General features: G+C 35.6%; 2 protein-coding genes across 2 annotated transcripts; both read left to right on the plus strand.

The window, feature by feature from the left end:
* The first annotated feature begins 1,868 nt into the window (after window positions 1-1,868).
* Window positions 1,869-2,688, plus strand: LOC128244918 (uncharacterized). Its single transcript, XM_052963061.1, has one exon. It carries the CDS (start codon window positions 1,909-1,911, stop codon window positions 2,425-2,427), a length of 519 nt encoding a protein of 172 aa, XP_052819021.1. The 5' UTR covers window positions 1,869-1,908; the 3' UTR covers window positions 2,428-2,688.
* A 5,352-nt stretch (window positions 2,689-8,040) lies between these two features.
* LOC128242863 (E3 ubiquitin-protein ligase TRIM71-like) lies at window positions 8,041-15,041 on the plus strand. Its single transcript, XM_052960256.1, has one exon. The coding sequence runs from the start codon at window positions 8,386-8,388 to the stop codon at window positions 10,684-10,686; it is 2,301 nt and encodes a 766-aa protein (XP_052816216.1). The 5' UTR covers window positions 8,041-8,385; the 3' UTR covers window positions 10,687-15,041.
* The last annotated feature ends 6,527 nt before the right edge of the window (window positions 15,042-21,568 follow it).

Raw genomic sequence — 21,568 nt, forward strand, 5'->3', positions numbered from 1 at the left:
TAACATGTACCACTTCACACCTGGCATACATGTAACATGTACCACTTCACACCTGGCATACATGTAACATGTACCACTTCACACCTGGCACTCATGTAACATGTACCACTTCACACCTGGCATTCATGTAACATGTACCATTTCACACCTGGCGTACATGCTTCTTGTACTGCTTCCCACCTGGCGCTTATCCGACATGTTCCGCTTTAAATATGAATATCGCGTTTAGCGGTAATTTGTTTACACAGTACCACTGCTTGATCACGCTGCTGTCGACTGTCTTTGGGGTTTTATATTTGTTTGTTAATCAATTGCATCCTGATTGTAAAGACAGTCCGTTTAATTGGCAGAAACCCAAAGTAAGTCTTTTAGTTAGAAAGGCCAAAATACCTTTTCGAACCCACTATCTACCTTTTGTGCGAGAGGCTGGCACCAATACAACTAGATCAATATCGCCCCACTGGCTATTAAAAGACCTCTTAATATATTCTTTCTTTGTCTGTACCATTCATAAACTACTTGCTAAAACTAGTTACGTTGTGATTAATAATACCGAAATTCCTTTCTTTTTATTTTAGATCATATGATTAACTAGAGTAAACCGTGTTTTCCCCGTTATTCTGAATCAGGTTAACATTCCGGGTTCATTAGTTGTGCTATACCTACTGTCAAGGTCATGACAACCCGGAAGATCGGCCAATCAATAACGTTCTTTGACCATAATATTTCAACTCAAATTCATAATACACGATCATTCACAGCACCCGTTTTGGACGTCTGTTTGATTGAAATTTATCGTATGTAATGAAAGCTCTGTGATTACAATAGAAATATTGAAAACGATCTGTTTGCTTGTTCATGATTAGTTTGTTAGCTCGCCTGGGCATAAAATGTGAGCTATTGTATTAGGTGGGCTGTACGTCGTCCGTCCTCAACAAACACTTTGTTTATACTTTATAAATCACAATTTTATACCAATGCCTCTGAAAATTGGTCGGATATATAAACTGGATTAAATCTCGGACAAGTTCGAGTGTGCATCATATCGGGTGCAAAAACTAGGTCACTAGGTAAAACCTTGGATGCAGTTTGTTTTCATCCGATCTTTGCGAAACTTGATCAGAATAGTTATCTCGATAAGGTCTCGATAAATTTCGTATAAAGGTCATATTGGGTCAAAATATACATATTGTTTACGCAAAAGAGGCTGTATTTTCCGTCTTATCAACACGAATCATGGTCAGAATGAGCCATTTCAGATAATATTGTATGGCATAAGGTTTAATATTAGAAAAACTTTATTAAAGCAATATAAGCTTCATTTTAGTTTCGGATTCTACTGAAACTTAGTCGCAATGTCTGTATTGATGCAATCTTTGCGGATTACGAATACGGTTCCTCCTGGATAAAAAAAAATGGTCACTGACTCATATCTTGACCTTCTTTGCACAATAAAGGGTACTTTTTGTCCAATCTTTTTGAAACTTGTTGATAAACTCTTGGTTAATTTTAAATGTGTGCTAGTTCGTATTAATGGTAGGAAAATGGGTCAGAACAGGATTAATACAAAAAAATGTAAGCGTTTTAGAATGTTTGTTTCGGTGAAATCTCCAACAGTTTTGAATTTGCATCATGTTTGTGTAAGCCAAATCTGAAAAATAAATAAGATTACGCAATAGTTGGTAAGTAGCAATAGTTTCGCTGTTTGCTCAATAATTTATCATAACCTAGGTTATCGAAATAACTTGGTTTCCATGAACTAGCACTTTGCATTTGATAAATAGGATTATTTTTTTCAACTTGACCATCAAAGATAACTGGTATATTAGACAATCACATGAGCGCATTTTTCAGTTTGCAAACACATTTCTAAAGAATAGGCTGCACAAACTTCGCTTGATTGTCAACATGGCAATGATGGGGAGGACGAGTGTGGGTTTGCGGGCCACGGGGACCACTTGTCGTGTGCCCAACCACCCCAAGGCGAAGCTCATGTACTACCTGAACTGTATGTGTACGGTATTGAAAATGGAGGACGAGGACGCGGACATCTCGAGGCTCCGGCGCTACAACAACTACGCGAGCTTGAGCAGCGCCGACACGGACCTTTTGGTCTTGATATGCCTGGCCCTTAAACCGGATGTTCTCCTCAACAAATGCATCTTCCAGAGCGACGCAATGTGCAAGGATTCCGGCAACGAGTTTTACGATTTGGAGGCTGTGCGGGACAGCCTACTTGTCGCGGGCAGCGTCATCGTCGGAGGGCGTACGAAGAGGGTGTCGAAGATAATGACGTTCAAGATGAGCTGGTTGAATGACAACTGGGTTAACCCGATGAAGGCCCTCATACAGGAGCAGGAGAACAAGCGCGTGGCGTCTGCGGCTCGCAGGAGGCGCGAGGAGTCGTCAGGTTGTGCCATTATGTAACTTTTATACGGACAACGCCGTATTGGAGAACAATTGTATGGATAAAGCTATTAATAACATTTCTGTGTGATTAGTTAAAACAAATCATAATTTGGTATTATAATTTAGTATTACATTAATATCCTAAGAGAATATGATTGTATCCAGTGACTACCACTGTAAATAATACAAGTTATGAATCCTTGTATTTTGCTTCGAGCGTTTGGTTCCGTATAGAAATGGCGTGTCTGTTATCCGTTTAAAGAATTGTGATATATTTAATTGTTTTATTTTTTTTATTTTAATCATTAACAAAGTTATTATTCCAAAATAAAACAGGTAAAGTATCGCTTATTATTGCACGATACTACGTATAATTTACACCGGACGTCTACTGCGACGAACATAAGTAGTATTTTGGAAGTGGCAAACAATAGGTACAATGGTACATACAAGTCCGGGTGTGGATGTTTTAAGTATCGTTCGAAATGAATGAGTTCTTATACTGTCACAACGATGGCAAGGTCGTCAGAACCATCACTACCAGCTTTACCAAAACCACGCCAATTTTATCGTTTTCATCGACGATCATTTTTTCTATTCATTTATATATTTTACAACAAATATTTTTATTTTCATCTTTAACATATAAGCTCATAATATAGACTAGTATTACTGCTACTAGCAGTTGCTGCTGCTGATGATGGTGGTGGTGGGTGATGATGATGATGATGATGATGATGATGATGATGGTGTTGGTGGTGGTGGTGGTGATGGTGGTGGTGATGATGATGATGATGATGATGATGATGATGATGATGATGATGGTGGTGGTGGTGGTGGTGGTGGTGGTGGTGGTGGTGGTGGTGATGATGATGATGATGATGATGATGATGATGATGATGATGATGATCACGTTTGGGACCTCTACAAAGTTTGAGGTTTCGTGGCCTAAGCGAGTTTTTCAACTATTGATCGAAAACTGCGTATTTTTACCTTACGGTCACAACGACCATGACCTTTGACCCACTGACCTCAAAAGCCATAGAGTTCATCTGCTGGTCAAGGATCAAGGTTTTCTCTGTTGGTCATGTCCAACCTGCATACCACGTTTAAGAACCCTGGGTCTAAGCGTTCTTCAGATTTTGATCGGAAACCGTGGTGTGGTCGGATGGACGGACAGACTATTAGCATGTAGGCGCTGTAATACTAACTTAAGGTTTAATGAGTTAAGCGTGACACAAGCTTGGGATGAATAAGCGAAAATCTACACTCTTTTAGTTCATAAGGGGTATGATAATAATAACTGAGTTGTTATCCATATCACATCTTAAGTCGTTCTTAACTCAAGACAATTTCCTAAAATGCCCATGGTCAAATTAAGAAAACAGATACAAGTTTTTTTTTAACATTTAAACTTATGTTTACTGCATAAAATTAATATAAATGAATTGTTTTAGATACTATTTAGTTTTTATATCATATGACCAGTGGGAAATTAAGAAAATGAATTGAGTTAGGAAATGACTTAAGTTAGGAAATGACTTAAGATGTTTTATGCATACCGTCCCAGGAGCAAATACAAAAAAAAAGAAAAAAAAATCAACGTAAATATATAACAAGTGTAATGATATTGGTTATCAAAAATGAGCATTGATGGTATTTGAAATACCATACTTACACTGTTATTCTCATAAAATATTTCGACTGAACGCTAAAGAATATTGATTTGAAGAAAGGGAAGTTATAAGACAATGCTACGGCCATGCTTATTGCATAGTTGTGTTACGTACAGTTCCTACATTATTACATCATTCACAGTTTTAAATGTAATGAAATGTTATAGAATTTTCAAGTTTACCCAATTGTTAAAAATCAGATTATTTTAGATTAGCAAAACACCCTCCAAAACTTGTTTCTGAGCTTTGATGAACCGGGTCCTAAGCCTGGTAAACCATAATATTAAAAACCCGTGGCCTACGAATTTTGGGACAGGTTATTAAATACCCATTAAAACCATAATACATATACATTAATTTGGAGATAGAATGATGAACAATGACTTCGATCATAGTTACCTCACATATATTGCGAATTCCAAAATTCGAGTCACTGTGTAAAAGACCAATGAAACTTAGAGCAGTGAAAACTATATATGAATTATTAATCGCCGCAAATTTAAAAATATTTCGTTAAAAAAACTCCTGTTTAACACTGTATTTTTAAGGAATAAACTGTATTTTGCTTAATCGTTTATTAGAATATTTTTGTTAAACATTTAACACGTGTGTGTGTGTGTGCGCGCGCGCGTGCGTGCGTGCATGTGTTGCGCACGCGTGTTTACGCGCGCGCGCGTGTGTGTCTGTGTCTGTGTGTGTGTGTGTGTGTGCGTACGTGTGTGTGCGTACGTGTGCGTGCGCGCGCGCGTGTGTGTGTAGAGGACGGGGCGTATGCGTTATCCCAGGGCAGTTCATGGCCACCTCACTGTCATCGCATTTTGTAGTCAACTAGTTACAAAAATCGTTTGTTGTGTTACCATACTTCATGTTTTTTACAAAGGATGAAACATTTAGGTTCCTTGTTGTGCAAATATTTCCGGACAAGGAAGGTTAATATATTGTTGTCCGGTTGTTTGCGGACACGGAAGTTGAATACATTTTCACCTCATGAAGGTGCATAATGGCGTCAAGGTAGTAGCGTCAAAACAAACCAAAATATTCAATACTTTGTTATACATATACATATCAATGGCTGAAACAGTAGTACCAGTAGTACGTAGAGTGTACTCCCACATGTCGCACATCTGGGTCAGTATTCTAAAAGCATTCTAGTTAATTTACTACCTTAAGTCACTTTCCTAATTTAATCAGCTAACCGGCCATATTATATAAAACTGAATATTTCTGAAATACGTTAGTTTTATTGTCTTCATTGAAAATACACACATGCTACGTTAAAACACTCTTATAAATACATTTCTTTGAATTTGACTATTAAAATTTTAAGGAATCGAAATTAGTAAATGACTTAAGATTCTTTATGAATTCTGGCCTTGTTGTGGTACGATCCGGGTGTAATTGCGGTTTCATCCTCAAACAAAGGCCATCTACAACCCCTCGTCTTGCTTCTGTTTCTATAACGGATCGTTGTTATAATTTGAACCTTAAACCTGTTGGCAACAAGTGATGTTTGTTTTTGGTACTTCAACTGAGTTTTCAACTTTAATTCTGGCGAAAGTGAAGTTTTAACAAATACATATAAAACTCATAATATAATTTAGATTCACTATACGACTATAATATCTTTTTTGAAACAGGTCTAGGAAACCTGGAGTATTTGGTTCTAGTAGTTTAAATACCAACAAATGCAAACATATATACATATGAAACACCGTACCTATAACTTAAGTTGCACAAGCTCCCTTTTGAGGTTTTGTTTTAACTTTTCCGACGACAGTAACTTACAGTACCGTGTCATTGACATTATTTTATAACTTGTAGGTTTTCATGCTATGCATTTTCCGTTTATAACATGCCGTTACATGTACTCATATAGACAAATAATAACAATAACAGGTACATGTAATGTGTTAATTATTGATCTGGAAACATTTCAGTGCAATATGATAAGGGAGGCAAGTCGTAATATAATTGTGACAAAATATTACGGACATAAAAACATATTCCTTAAACCAATTTCCAAATACGTGCATACAAAGGTGTTCGTTACATGGCCTGGATACAATATGACATATTGTTTTATATATTTATTTTTTTAATATTATTATTTATTTATTTTTATTTTAATTATTATTTATTTTGGTCAAAATAGTGAATATATGTCATTTAATAAAAATATTTCACAATTTTTTCCATGAAAGAAAATTAGTAAAATATATTTATTTATATATTATACTAATTTTCTTTCATGATTTTTTTTGGAATAATTGTTTAAATGACATGTATTCACTATCTTGACCGAAATAAATAAATAATAAAAAAAATAAAAATAAACTTTAAAAAAATAAATATTAAAAATAAAAAAATATATAAAAAAGAATGTATTACTGTATCCAGGCAATGTGACGAGCACCTGTGCGTGCATACATCTCTCGTGTTCTTTGCTAGCCTTTAACACATGCCCTCGTCTGTGACTGCCACGCATGCCCCGTATTTCCAGCATCACGGCACGCATGTCTTAAGATTCAATTGTACACAATAACACAATATTTTTACTCATGTTCCTTGTCTCATACGTACACGCATGTCCCTTTCACCATGTATGTGCGCACCTCTTATGCAATGATGTATGTGCGCATGTCTTAGGTCCACTTGTGTATACGCGTTAATAGTGCCCCATGTCCTGTGTCCCGCGTTTGTACGCAATGTACCATGGTTGTACTCATATCCAGTTCCCGTGAAAGTAGTGTTCCTGTTATTGCAAGCATGTCTAATAAGTTCCCCCACGCCTGTAAGCAAGTCCCGTCCACGCGCGAATGCATGTTCCTTGTACTGTACACATGTCCATTGCTCTGTTTTGCTCGAATGTACATTGCACCGTCCTTCTAAAACCATGTCCCATGTACCATGCTTGTATCCATGCCCCGAACACCGTGTTTGAACACAAGTTGTTTTTATCCCATGCTTGCGAGTATATCCGTGTCATATTCGTGTTTTCATGTCCAGTGCCTCGTGCGTCCACTAAAGCATTGCGTCACATACTTTCACACATTTCCAGCGCATCATTATTCCACAAATGCCGCGTGCCCCATATAGGTACGCAAATCTCCTGGCCAATGTTTGTATACGCATGATCGTGTCCAATGCTCCAACACATGCCTATTGTTCCAGGCGTGTAGGCATATCCCGAATACATCCCTTGCCCTATACTTAACGCATGTCTCATAAAATGCTTGCATGCATGACCCACGCCCCATATTAGTACGTATGTCTCTAGCCCCAAGCCACCATTAATGACCCGCGCCTTATGTCGTCACAGACATCCAGATTCAAATGCGTGTACACATTTCCCTTGCCATTGCACTTTCGTATGCGCATACCCTATATGCTTCTACACAAGTCTTAAGCTCCATATTTGAATATATACATGCATGATCAGATAAATCGTTGATGTCTTTTTCTTGTCGTTTTATTAGTAGTATAGTGCGCACTATGATATATGCTGGGTCTGATCTGTAAACATAAAATCGAACAAATTAGTGCCCACAGCAGCTTTTGGGACAGCATGTTGTTCGTGTTATGTAGAGCCGTTTTGTCTTGATTTTCTGATGGATGAATCTTTATGTAATAAGGTCAAAGGTGCAACGAGATCACGTGACTATTATGAATGAACGAGTACTCAGAAAGTTTATCTTGATATTTAACTGTATTTGAATGCTAATAAGAGTCAGTCGTTTGTAAAAAAGTTGTAGTATAAATAAATGTCATTAAGCAGCTTAAAATTTGCATTTAGAGACTCCGACCTTGCTTAAAATTGATAAATACTCAATTTACGCACAGTTCGCTGTTTACGTTTGTTTACTTGGCGATGGTCCAAATATATATGCTTCGCGTGATTTGATTGGTCGGCTCGCTTGATTGACATTAAAACTCGGTAATTGGGTTACTCCGCCTTTACATTGAAGCTGAAGATGGCGACCCACGATCAACATCGTGGAATTTTATGCAAATTGTTGCAAAACCAGTGCATTCCTGGATATTAAATGTTCAGCAGAGGATTATACTATGACAAAACAATTAAACGACATGTGACGGACTACGTTTATTCGGCAGAACACATCAGAAACAGTGAACATTTCGAATGTGTACAATCTCCAAGGACAGAAACTGAGTAAAACTTGGACACGACATATGTCAGTCTGACCTACTATTTGTCACAGTACCCAAAACAAACAAAATGTGATTAGGAGGCCATTTCGAATAGTTTTTAACCGCTCTACCTCATGAATTCACGTCGTAAATGGCCAGTATATCGGATGCTCTAGGGGATCACGGCGTTTGTCCGCTGTGCCGTGACCAGTTTCGGGACCCCCGGGTGTTGCCCTGTTTGCACTCGTTCTGTAAGGACTGCCTTGAGCGGTGCCACCATGACCAGGGTCTCAATGACTCCTTTGCTTGCCCATCGTGCAAGCAGCCGGGGTCGCTCAACTCTGGTGGGATCGAGGGAATACCTTCTAGCATCTTTATTTCAAACATTCTTGACGTTATGGTCTCACAAGATGAGTATGAAAATGGTGAAATAAATGCCAACTTTGGAGATTGCTTCTGTAACTGCTCAGAAGGAAGTCGAGCTACCTCACTATGTAAGAACTGCCATGAATACCTGTGTGACAACTGTGTCAAGGCACACCAACGGGTGCGTCTCACCAAAGACCACTTTATTGAAAGTATAAAACGCCGAGGATTTCAGCATCAGATTACACCAACAGTTTCTTTGAATTCCCCAAGTCTTTCCACTGCCCAAGGTGATCGTCAGAACACTCCATGCTCTAAGCATGAACATGAAATATTACGCGTTTATTGTGACAGCTGCCTTACACCAATTTGCCGCGAGTGCACAATGACGGAGCATGTTGGTCACAGCATCATCTACCTCAAAGATGCCATCGATAATTCCAAATCTGTTACTGTCAAGTTATTAAAAGATGCAAGAGCTGGAATGAAGGCTATCGAAGAAAGTCTTCAGCTAACTCAGGGTATGGCTGAACGGGTTGAGCTAAGATCACAAGCAGTTTCTAATGAAATTAGGAATATAACACGTCGACACATGGCTGCTCTGGAAGAACGCGAGCGAGATCTCTTAAGGCGTGTTGAGAAGATACGCCAGGTAAAAGGCAAATCCTTACACATGCAAATGGATGACTTAAAGCAAGGATTGATGTCAATAAGCAGGACTGTTGAAGATGTGGAAAGTGTTTTAAACAATGGTCGTGATGTTGATATTCTTAAAACGAATGAAAGCATGGTTAATGAAATGCAGAAGCTTAGAGCTTTACGTGGACACTTTGAACCACATGAAGACGACAGTATTCTTTTTACACCCCCTGATGCAGCTTTACATATTGCCATTTCAAAACTTGGCTTCATTAGCAGCAGTGCTTATGCCCCTAACTGCATTGCATATGGCGATGGATTGAAGAGAGCCCTGAAAGGAAAGATTGCCATGTTTGCAATCCAGGCAAAAGATCATCTCGGCGAGCAGCGGGTTGTTGGTGGAGACCCTATCCAGTGCTTGATTAGCAGTCCAGAGGGTGCCATGTATCGCACAGAGGAACTGGATCGTCAAAATGGAACATACAATGTCTCCTACCGGCCGCAATGTGAAGGAAAGCATGTAATATCTGTGATGATCAATGGAAAGCATATCCATGAAAGTCCATTCTCTGTTGAGGTTCGTAGTGGCCGTAACTATGCCACTGTTGGGCAGATGCTGGCTCAGTTTGGAGGGGAAGGTGAAGAGCCAGGCAAGTTGTGTCGTCCTTGGGGAATCTGCTTCCATAAAGAAGGTTTCATACTGGTTGCTGATCGCAGCAACAATCGTATACAGGCTTTTAATATAAATGGGGTGTATCAGTATCATTTTGGTTCAGCAGGTACGCGCAATGGTCAGTTTGACCGGCCGGCTGGAGTGGCCTCTGACATTCAAGGCCGCGTTGTGGTGGCCGACAAGGATAACCATCGTATTCAAATATTCACTGTAGATGGAACATTTCTGCACAAGTTTGGTGAGAAAGGAAATAAGAATGGTCAGTTTAACTATCCATGGGATGTAGCGATAAACTCAGAGGGAAAAATTCTTGTGTCAGATACAAGAAACCATCGTATCCAGCTGTTCACGAGTGATGGACTGTTCATAAACAAGTATGGATTTGATGGAGCCCTGTGGAAGCACTTTGACTCACCACGTGGGGTGTGCTTCAACAACGAAGGGCAAATGGTTGTTACCGATTTCAACAATCATCGTCTTCTCGTTATTCATCCAGATTTCCAGAACGCTAGATTCTTGGGAACGGAAGGCAGTGCAAATGGACAGTTCATGCGTCCACAAGGCGTTGTTGTAGACCAGGAAGGAAACATTATTGTCGCCGACTCCCGAAACCATAGAATCCAGGTGTTCCAACCCAATGGGAACTACATGTGCAAGTTTGGCTCACCGGGCTCTGGACCGGGCCAGCTTGACCGACCATCTGGTATCTGTGTCCTTCCGGACAGCCGCATTCTTGTTGTTGACTTTGGAAATAATCGTGTGGAAGTATTTTAAATGCTTTGCCCTTGTAAAGGGTCTGCTTACTGCCTTGCTCAGGTTTTAACTCAGGTGTTGCCTGGTTAGTTTATGTAAATCTATTGAGTTTGATTGCCAAAGGCATGTTGTTAAATGCTCAGGGAAAATTAGAAGTGAGCCAGTTTAATGCTTCTCAGTATTTTTATTTCACAATGGTGCAACAGGTGTTTTTATCATGTATGTTTGACATACTGAGGCTGTTCAGGCTGTAACCATTTTTTATCAAGAACTACCAAGGCCATTTTGTACACATGTGGCATTAAATGTAGAATGTTGTTCAATTTCACATATATTTTTTCAAATGGTATTTGATAAGTCTGATTTCTTCATAAATTCAACATAGACAGTATGAACTAAAATATTTCTTTTACACTAAAATTTGTTTGATACACGCTAAGAAATAAAGTAGAGATACATCTGAGGTACATTTTATGAAGGTAAAACATAAATTGCTGAGGTATTGAGAAGCCTTAAACTGATTCACATTAAATGATTGTCATAAAGTACAGCTTATATTGCATGTGTGTGTCCACTTAATGCTGCCACTTGCTTTCTGCAAAGAGTATTATTATAAATGTATTTAGGTATGTAAGAGAGTTGAATATATATGCATTTAAACCTTTAAAGTGTATGCACAATGTATTATGGCTTGTATCTCTTGGTTGTTAATATTGCGATTGAACAGAAATATGCCATTTTTGATATATCATCAATATTTTTTCACCATTTCGTAACAAACACAATATTTGGTTTTTCCGTTTTAATAATGAAAGCGTGAAATTCTGACTCAAATAAATTTTAACTCCTGTAACATAATTAGTTTCTGATGCACATGTGCTGAAAAATGTGAGCCTTAGACCAAGTTGTTCAATATTTATCAGTTACCATAAATATGCTGGGCAAAGCACCTACATGTAGGTATGGATCAAAGGTTAGTCTGGCCGACTTATGTGATTCAATTTAAAATTTGCGCAGTACTTGAATTGTTTAATGATCAGTTGACAAAGCAGGTAAACAAAGCTTAAGATGATCATGTCTACAATACTTGACTTTATTTGAAATATAATAATGATATTTTCATGTAATATAATACATATTTTCTCAAAATTATTATCATAAAGAGTAAAACATTGAATGTATGAATACTCAAAGGACTGTTTAGTACAACATAATAGTAGATGGTGTGTTTAGCTCACAATCTGTACTATGATCATGAATAAAGATAAAGCTGGTCAGTGGTTAGAAGTTGGCAACCTGCCAAGCCTGTGTGTATACATGAGTGGTCAGTTACATCATTTGACCTTGCTCTCTGTGAAGTAAACAAAACCTGGGCCAGTTGGAGGGAAAGTGGCCTATAAGAAATGGGCTTAAAGTAAGGGTACATTTTGTTTCAATTTGGCCAGTGATTTAATTATCTTAGATATTTTACATGTTACTGCAAACAATTGACAGTGAAAATATCTATAAAAAGCTAGAGGCGTGATCATTGAGAGTGGTTGATTCTTTTTAAAATAATTTGTTCAAATGGAATTCAACCATCTATATGAAATTTCTAAAAGGTATGTAAATTCATTTCTGACCATAAAGGTCATTTTCCCATGGTGTGGCCAAAGCTGAAAGATTGAGTGGTCATTTGCTAGATACCATGTTTGTGTTTGGTTAATACAATCTGCAGGGAGTGACCACTGATCAAGTTGATCTCCTAACAAACACACTGACCACAGGTATTGAGAATATCAAATGTAGAATGATATGGGACCATGCTTCAATCTGGCTTGATATTTTATAGAATATTCTAAATACTGGTTTAATATCTGCATAGAAAATGATACATTAAAATGAATGTTGATTCATTGCCCAGCTAGTCATGTGCATCTGAAACTACTTGTTATTTTATTAAACAAGTTAAACTTCTGTAAAAATCTTTTACCATGTTTAAGGTTTCTTACTTGTTCGCACTATGATATTATTATGCAAATTTAGTGTACCGTGTGAATATATATGGTTTAATAGTTGAGAATTACTAGTTAGATGCTACCAAATTATATGTTCTTATTGTTAACTATGTTGTTGATGTTAAAAAAGCTTACTTACTTAGACACTTTCCTAATTCAAATTGATATATATATCTCACTGGTCATATGATATAATTACTGGAATAATTTTCTGAAATACTTCCGTTTCATTAATGCTGCACTCTCACAGATTGAACATTTTTGACAACTTTTTTTATTGTTTGTCTTGGAACAAGCCAATTGTGGAACAAGCCAATTTTTGCGAAAATCCATGGAAACTTGTTATATAAGACTGCTGACAGAATGTTAGGATGCAGATTTTTCTATTTATGTTCAAAAATTGATGTTTTATGCATTTTTCTTAAACTGTTAGTAACAATTTAAGCCATAAAACATTAATTTTCGAACAGAAATATAAAAATCTACAATCTTTTGTTTTGTCAGCAATCTTATATCATTGATTTGCAGATATTTACGCAAAAATTTGATCTTTCCAACATAAAAAATAAAAAAGTTGTAAATATGGTAAATATGTTAGAGTGCAGCTTTAACATCATTGAAAATTTATACTTTTATTTTAAAATACTTCCAACAAATATTTTAATTTGACTATGGAAATTTCAACCTGATTTAAGTTAATTACTTGAAGAAATCTTATAATTACTGGCCTAGTGCTTGCTATAAGTTTGTATGTGTGTAGAAAAAGAAAGTTCAAAGAAAGCTTAATTCAATAATACTGTGGTGTGAATATGTATGTTTCATTTTAGCTTGCTTATAAACATTGTATTATTATTATATATTAATGTAAACATTGGAACCAGTGACTAAAGGAACGCTTTTTGTGCATGAAAATGCTTAAATTTGTTTGTTGACTTATGTTCTGTTTTTTTTTTCTTTTAAAGGGCTTCAGAAGTCATATTAACCAATTGCTACCTCAGGATTCTTTAAGTTTTGTAGCAGATGTGTTGTTATATGGTTCAGAAACTTAGCATGTAATGTGAAACGTTCACTCTGTTTTGCTTATTGATGTTGTTGTTATAACTATGATATATTTACATGTGTTTTTACATGTATACGTGAAAGAGCGCATCATCTAATGACTTCTTGTTATAATTGTGTGCTTGTTTTTTCATGAATAATTGATTGCTTTACTTTGTTTTTATCATGTAACATTATATAAAGGAGAGGTTCATGTTATTTGCATATTTTTGATTGCTAACATTATGACTGGGCATTGTCTAGGATAAATTGTTTTCAATATTAACTTAACAACGGAAACAGGACTGTGAAGACTTTCAGATGGATTTTAATTTGAATATCACTTCAAAATGATGCTATCTAATATACAATTTATTTTCCTCAAGAAAATTTATAAACAACATTCTTAGAATTCATATCCTTAGGTCTGTACTGGTGGCTTATTTTGGTAACTGTCTGCTAAATGTTGTAACAGGTCACATTTGCCTCTCCAATTCTGACCATAATGCTGCTCTATGAGCATGACTAACTGTTAAGAGGCTACCCTGGGGTCACAGGTTCATGTTTTATTGTTTACAAAGGTGATGGCCAATTAAATTCCCATTGATGGCAGGTAATTTTCTCTGATGATAAAGAGTGCTAGTGAGATTCGGAGGGTTGACTGCCCATTTCTGTTACATAATGTGATGTCACACACTAGTAATTTGCCAGTATGAAAGCCATTTTACCTCATGGATGGGTGTTTTTCAACATAAATGTCTGACTTGCATATTTAAACTAATACATTGACAGGCTTGATTTTGAAATGAACGTTGGTGCATTTACATAATATGGTATGAGCAGTTTAACATGTTCTAACAGGTGCAAGAATCCAGTTTAAATCCATCATCAATGTAACCATGCATCCTGTACTAAAAACAGCAAGAGGGAAGATGCACAATAGTATTACTTGCATATAGCATGCCTATCATAGTATCTTTGTTCTAATTTACACTCAGTAAAATCAGGAATTTGAGGAGTATCATGGCCCCACCCCCTGAGCAATTGCACCATTTTGTTCTTATACAAAGACCTTTCAGGATGAAGGGAACCATACTTGTAACCATCATAATTACATGTATTTGTAATACAATAAATGATTATACCTCTGCTGGAATTAATTACCTTAAAAGTTATGATGTAATACCTCAGCTTTCCACACTACCTCGCTTTTTGTACCTCAAGCCTGTTACCATGGTTACTAAAATTTGCTTAACCATTGAAAATAATATGTATTTTTATTGCTTGAAGAACTATATATATTTACTTAAATAACTATATATTATTGCTTGAAGAACTTAATATAGATGCATGAATAGCTATATATGTAAAGCTAATAGTTCATATATATATATATATATATATATATATATATATATATATAATATGTACTTCTTAAACTAGACATATTACGATTGTTTATGTAATGATTGTGTGTAAATCATTGAATTCACCATTAAGTGTATATATACATAATAATGTCAATAAGTTTTGCTTTGAAATTAAAGTGTTCAAAGACAAATGTATAAAACTGTGTGCACCAGTAAGTCACAACTGTCATTGCATTGTATACAACCATTCTAATAAGGTCATACTTTAGTTCCATAAGTACAACCAGACACCCTGAGATCAGATTTCACGTTTTATAGATTATGATGAGAGTGCAACTTTCATTATGTTGTTTCCTTGTTTCAATTGTTGAACCAATTTCTTGGCATTTTCTGTCCCTGGAATCCATGTGCACATGTACATATGTCAGATAATACTTCTGTAATGTCTTGAGGGGTGAATGTCTATAGGGGTGGGGTTGTCTTAAGGGGTGAATGTCTTCAGGGGTGAATGTGTTTTCAAGGGTGAATGTCTTGAGTGGTGGTTGTCTTGAGGGGTGACAGATGGTTAAATTGAGGGGTGAATGTCTTGAGGGGTGGTTGTTTTTAAGGATGAATGTCTTAAGGGGTGATTGTTTTAAAGGGTGAATGTCTTGAGGGGTGGTTGTTTTCTAGGGTGAATGTCTTGAGGGGTGGTTGTATTCAGGGATGGTTAAATTGAGGGGTGAATGTCATGAGGGGTGGTGTTTTGTGTGTTGGTTGTTTTTAGGGATGGTTATGTTGAGGGGTGAATGTCTTAACTGCTCTTGTTTCACCATCATGTTATGGATTTTTTTTTTCATTTTTATTCAAAAGTGCTTTTCTGGTGCTGTGTCAACTTATAGGCTCTTTCAAACTATTCTAATATAACTTTGGGTAGGTGTATTTTTTGAATGAAGAATAACATTTGATTTGTGCGATGTGTGTTAATATATATATATTTTTTATTATCTGACTTATGCTATTATTGTGTAATCCAGTGCTACCTTATTGCCTGATTGTATTCAAGAGTTCTTGTGTCCTCAAGCAAAATATATCAAATGTTTTTTTTAATATGTATAGCTAATGTTAATCACCTCAACCATTTTAATTATAATTATGCGAAAGAAATTCAACAACTTGAAAAGAGGTGACTGACTAATAACTGTATGGTTTTTAAATGTTAATAACAATTGATAACAGTATGATTTTTAGATGTTAATGACAACTGATAACAGTATGATTTTTAGATGTTAATGGCAACTGATAACAGTATGATTTTTAGATGTTAATGACAACTGATAACAGTATGATTTTTAGATGTTAATGACAACTGATAACAGTATGATTTTTAGATGTGAATGAGAACTGATAACAGTATGATTTTTAGATGTTAATGACAACTGATAACAGTATGATTTTTAGATGTGAATGACTATAAATAGTTTGTTGAACCATTTCCCCTATTTACAAGTAAAACAATTGTGTAGATAATTTTCCAAAGTGAACATCAGCTTTGTGTTTGTGGTCATGATGTGGTTTACATTTTATTTTTGGTTTCTTTCCATAGGTGGCAGTGGCGGTCAGGTATGAATAATGTTTTTGGTATATAAATTATACGTCAAGTTATTATCAAGAACCCTGACAGATTCTGCCACCTCTGATGAAATCAATTTGTATAAATATTCTTGTACTTTTACCATGTAGTTCATGTTAAAAGAATTCATTGTGAACTATTGTGTGTCTCCTTGTAAAATTACCTCCCTTTGTATCATGTACGCCATTTTGTTGTAAATACCTCTGTATAAAGATTAGCTAGGAGAACTGTTACTAGAATTTGTTGACTTCTTTAAAAGTGGATATATTTTAACATCATGTTTTGTTTATGATGGTCAAAGACCATATTTCCTCAAATCTATTTTGTTTTTTTACTTACCACGCTATAAGCGGATGTAACCTCGGGGGGAAAATCTAAAAGTATTTTTCCTTCATTCTTATACGGGTACATATGCAATTTGTTGTATAACATTTGGCTATTAATTCAAATGTTAACAAATTCAGGTTTTTTTCATACATTTTTGGACAAAGTAAGTATTTTCATTGAATACCGGTAAAACATAGTTATTGAATGTGTATTGCTTAGCAATCTTGTTTGTCACTTGTTCAGTATAGTTTGGGGGCATTGAATTTTTATATTTGTTTGGGTGCGTCTATTTGCTATCAGGGGAAGGAGCTTTTTCAATCTGACGATTGTAAGATTTTATCGTTTATTGGCTAGTTAGGAAGGTTTACTGAATTTCAAAAAGCTTTTAAATGGGTTTATCTCACATTTTAAGTTATCATGACTTTGTAGGAAACATGATCAAAATGCTTGTTAGAATAGTTAAATGTTCAAAGTTGAGTTCAATTTTAATATTTGTTTAAAAATGTTAGAAACAATGGTCTATTTTGTTGAAAGCCTTGCTATGGCTATTGATTATTGAATCATTTTATCCTTGGAATACCAAAGCTCTGTTCCATTAAGTATCTGCACATACGTTTGGTCTTTTTTCACAAAAGTAAGTAAAATAACTCGATTCCAAAAAGTTTTACATTTTTTTCCAATATTAAAGTTGTGAGCAGATCCCTTAAAACATTACTTTGATTTAAATGATAAATGCAAATGTTTACTGTTTCAAATTTGCTATTGTTTTAGTTGTCATCACTATTTTGTGTCTGTATGGAGTTCTTGACATACACATTTTTTTCTCAGATTTTGTGGCTGTAATATTTACTGAGTGTGTAATGTAGGTGTGACCTTTCTTATCATAATCAGAATGATGTAGTGCAGTTTCAAATACTAGTAAACAAAGTTTTATTTTTATTGTGAAGCTCTTGTATAAGATATATCTACAACTACCGTTGCCACTATTTTTTCAGCATCTTTTTTATAACTAGTGCCAAGCCTAATAATATATCATTTTATTCTGGCTCTATATGCAGTGTACCAGTGGTCATACAAAATTGGCAGTGTACCAGTGGTCAAACAAAATGGGCAGTGTACCAGTGGTCATACAAAATTGGCAGTGTACCAGTGGTCAAACAAAATGGGCAGTGTACCAGTGGTCAAACAAAATGGGCAGTGTACCAGTGGTCAAACAAAATGGGCAGTGTACCAGTGGTCAAACAAAATGGGCAGTGTGCCTGTGGTCAAACAAAATGGGCAGTGTACCAGTGGTCAAACAAAATGGGCAGTGTACCAGTGGTCAAACAAAATGGGCAGTGTACCAGTGGTCAAACAAAATGGGCAGTGTACCAGTGGTCAAACAAAATGGGCAGTGTACCAGTGGTCAAACAAAATGGGCAGTGTGCCTGTGGTCAAACAAATTGGGCAGTGTGCCTGTGGTTAAACAAATTGGGCAGTGTGCCTGTGGTTAAACAAAATGGGCAGTGTACCTGTGGTCAAACAAAATGGGCAGTGTACCTGTGGTCAAACAAATTAGGCAGTGTACCAGTGGTCAAACAAAATGGGCGGTGTACCTGTGGTCAAACAAATTGGGCAGTGTACCAGTGGTCATACAAAATTGGCAGTGTTCCAGTGGTCAAACAAAATTGGTGTTTTTAAAAACAAATCTGAGTGAAACCTTATTTAAGTTTAGATCTGTTCTTGGAATTCTTAAGCATCAGTCTGCATGATCAATCTGTAAACATTTCTAAATTTAGACTCTAGTAAATTGTGTTGATCGCTGCACATATTCTTAAGATTTCAGGAATTGGTAAAGCCAAGTCATTATAAGGAGGGTAGTTGGATTAAGTAACATACTGAAAAGATATATAAATAACTACATGTAAAATACCATTGACCTGAAGTGCACATGATTGTTGAACACTGAACAAAAACAGAAGTGGGTTCATGTAGTCGTATCATTGTGTATAACATGTTGTCATGTAGAGTCCCAGTGTTCATCCGTTCACCTTAAAGTTGGGAGCACATTAACAAGGCGTAGAAAAATATGCACATTTTTGGTGTTTAACACGTTAAATATATTTTCAATACAATCTGTTTTTATCGGTAATTTTGGCCAAGCCATGTTTTTCTGTGAGTGATATTTTTTGGTAAAATAGGTTTGGAACAAACATTTACATATTTTACGAATATATCAAATTTTGTACAAAAAGAAAATTTTGTTTAATCAAAAAAAGAATGGTTACTAGTAGTTACTGTTAGTCATATATCGAACCAGTTAAGTGAATTCTTCAGGTAATGTGTTCAAGTGTAATGTTATGTAATTATGACTGTTGGTAACATCTGGACTGAAGGGATAGAGGGACCATCTTGTGAACGAGCGTTCAACAAAATGTTGTTCAATCACAATTTTTAACTGAATACTAAACAAGTGTTAGAAATAAAATTAAAGATTTAACTTGTTAATCTGAATTAGCATAGAGTAATTTTTCAAGCCAAACTTTCTGTTTCAAAATATATCTCGTTACAGCCAATATATGAAAGTTGATATGATGGCCGTAAATTCTGTAAAGTTTTGATCTGTATTAACTTTGAATTAGATGGAGTGAAGCAATTTTGATAACATGTAGCGTATGGCCAGTTGTATTTATTATACATAAATAGCAATTTACATGTTTTAAATATTTTTACAAGTTTTTGATAGGTGCCTATTTTGGCTGGTCTGACATCAATGCTTAAAGCTGCACTCTCACAGATTTACCATTTTTACAACTTTTTTATTTTTTGTCTTGGAAAGAGCAATTGTTTTAGTAAATAGCTTCAAACCAATGATATAAGATTGCTGACAAAAAATCAGATCGTAGATTTTCATAATTCTGTTCGAAAATTAATGTTTTATGGCCTAAACCGTTACTAACAGTTTAAGAAATATGCATCAAACATCATTTTTTTAACTTAAATACAAATATCTGCGATCTAATTTTTGTCAGCAATCTTATTTAACTGGTTTCCATGGATTTTCGCAAAAAATGGCTCATTCCAAGACAAAAAATAAAAAAAATTGTCAAAACGTTCAATCTGTGAGAGTGCAGCTTTAAATAATACACTAATATTTTGCTACAATAATGGGCCGATTGTTCAGAACTTTGTTAAAGTTAGCAACACTGTTTGCGTGACCTTTTGTTAACTTTCAAATCTTGACTGCTCTGGAAGTTTAATGGATACACTCGTGATCTGCTGTATTTCTAACAGGGTTTGAGACCACTTTTACAGCTGTACTTGTTTATAAATTAAAATATGTGAGCACATATTACTCATTGAAAAATTAACAACAAGGTCATTAATCAAGTTGTTAACATCAATAAAGTTGTGAAAAACACTGCCCATTGTTGATGAAATAAATTTAAATATACACATATAAAACACTTCTTTTAAAAGTATGATTGTTTAACTAGTGTATGTGTGTAACTAGAGGTGTATATTTCTTTTGCCTTAACAGTAGATACTTTTTCTTGTTTGATTTTGAGGAGCTTTCTAATACTATAGATGTTTTATTTCTTTTGTTGCAGTAGAAATGTACCTTATAGCATTTTAGCAAAGGGATCTACCGGTATGCTATGTATGGTTTAGATCTGGAAAGAGCAGAATGGTTTTGTATTTTTCATGTTCACATTCTAGTTAAGTGTTACATTTCAATATTGATGTAGAAAACAGTCAAGCTTGTAAATCTTCCAGATGAAGTTCTTTTTATGCACAAATGTTCAGACAAGTTTTCAGTCAATTTCCTGATTGCTGTTCAACAGAGCTAACTCGAATGTATGAGTCCTTTCCCATTTGTATTCCTTGTGCAATTAAATAGAAATAAATACATCTTTCTCTATGTTTTGTGTTTGTAGCTGGCTTTAGGTAAGCAGATTATATGGAAATTCCGGTCAGGTTGCCACACATTTTGTTGTTGGAAAAATGAAAACAAACTAATAGTTATGAGCTATAGCATACATTGAAGCTATTCTATGCTCATTGAAAGGTATAATTGCTTAAATTCAACTACAGTGATCAATATCATTCGATACAAGTAAATTGAAGTAGTGTTAATCCAACATTCAGACGTTTAATGTGTGCTATGGACAAGATTGTAAACAATATTTTGCAAGGTTCATAAACGTAATAAATGTATTATGAAGGCAGAAGTTAGCAACCATAAATGTGACATTGACCCCAAAGGCTGGACCTTGATCTTGGTTCTCTCAATATTTCAAATAATTGTACCAAGTTATTTTAAAACCCACCAAAGCTGGATACAAATGCATTCAGGACATTAAATAACTAGCTCTTCACATAAGCTACCTACATACAAACTTTCATGACTATCCATCAATTCTTATTTAAGTTATTGTGTGGAAACCAATTTTCTATTTTAAGTAACAGTTACCTTAACCCTGACCCCTCAAAGGCAATCCTAAGCTAGCTCTTCACATAAGCTACCTACACACCAACTTTCATCACTATCTATCAATTCTGTTATTTGGAGGAAACAT

The sequence above is a fragment of the Mya arenaria genome, chromosome 8, assembly GCF_026914265.1.
Source record: "Mya arenaria isolate MELC-2E11 chromosome 8, ASM2691426v1".
Lineage (NCBI taxonomy): Eukaryota > Metazoa > Mollusca > Bivalvia > Myida > Myidae > Mya > Mya arenaria.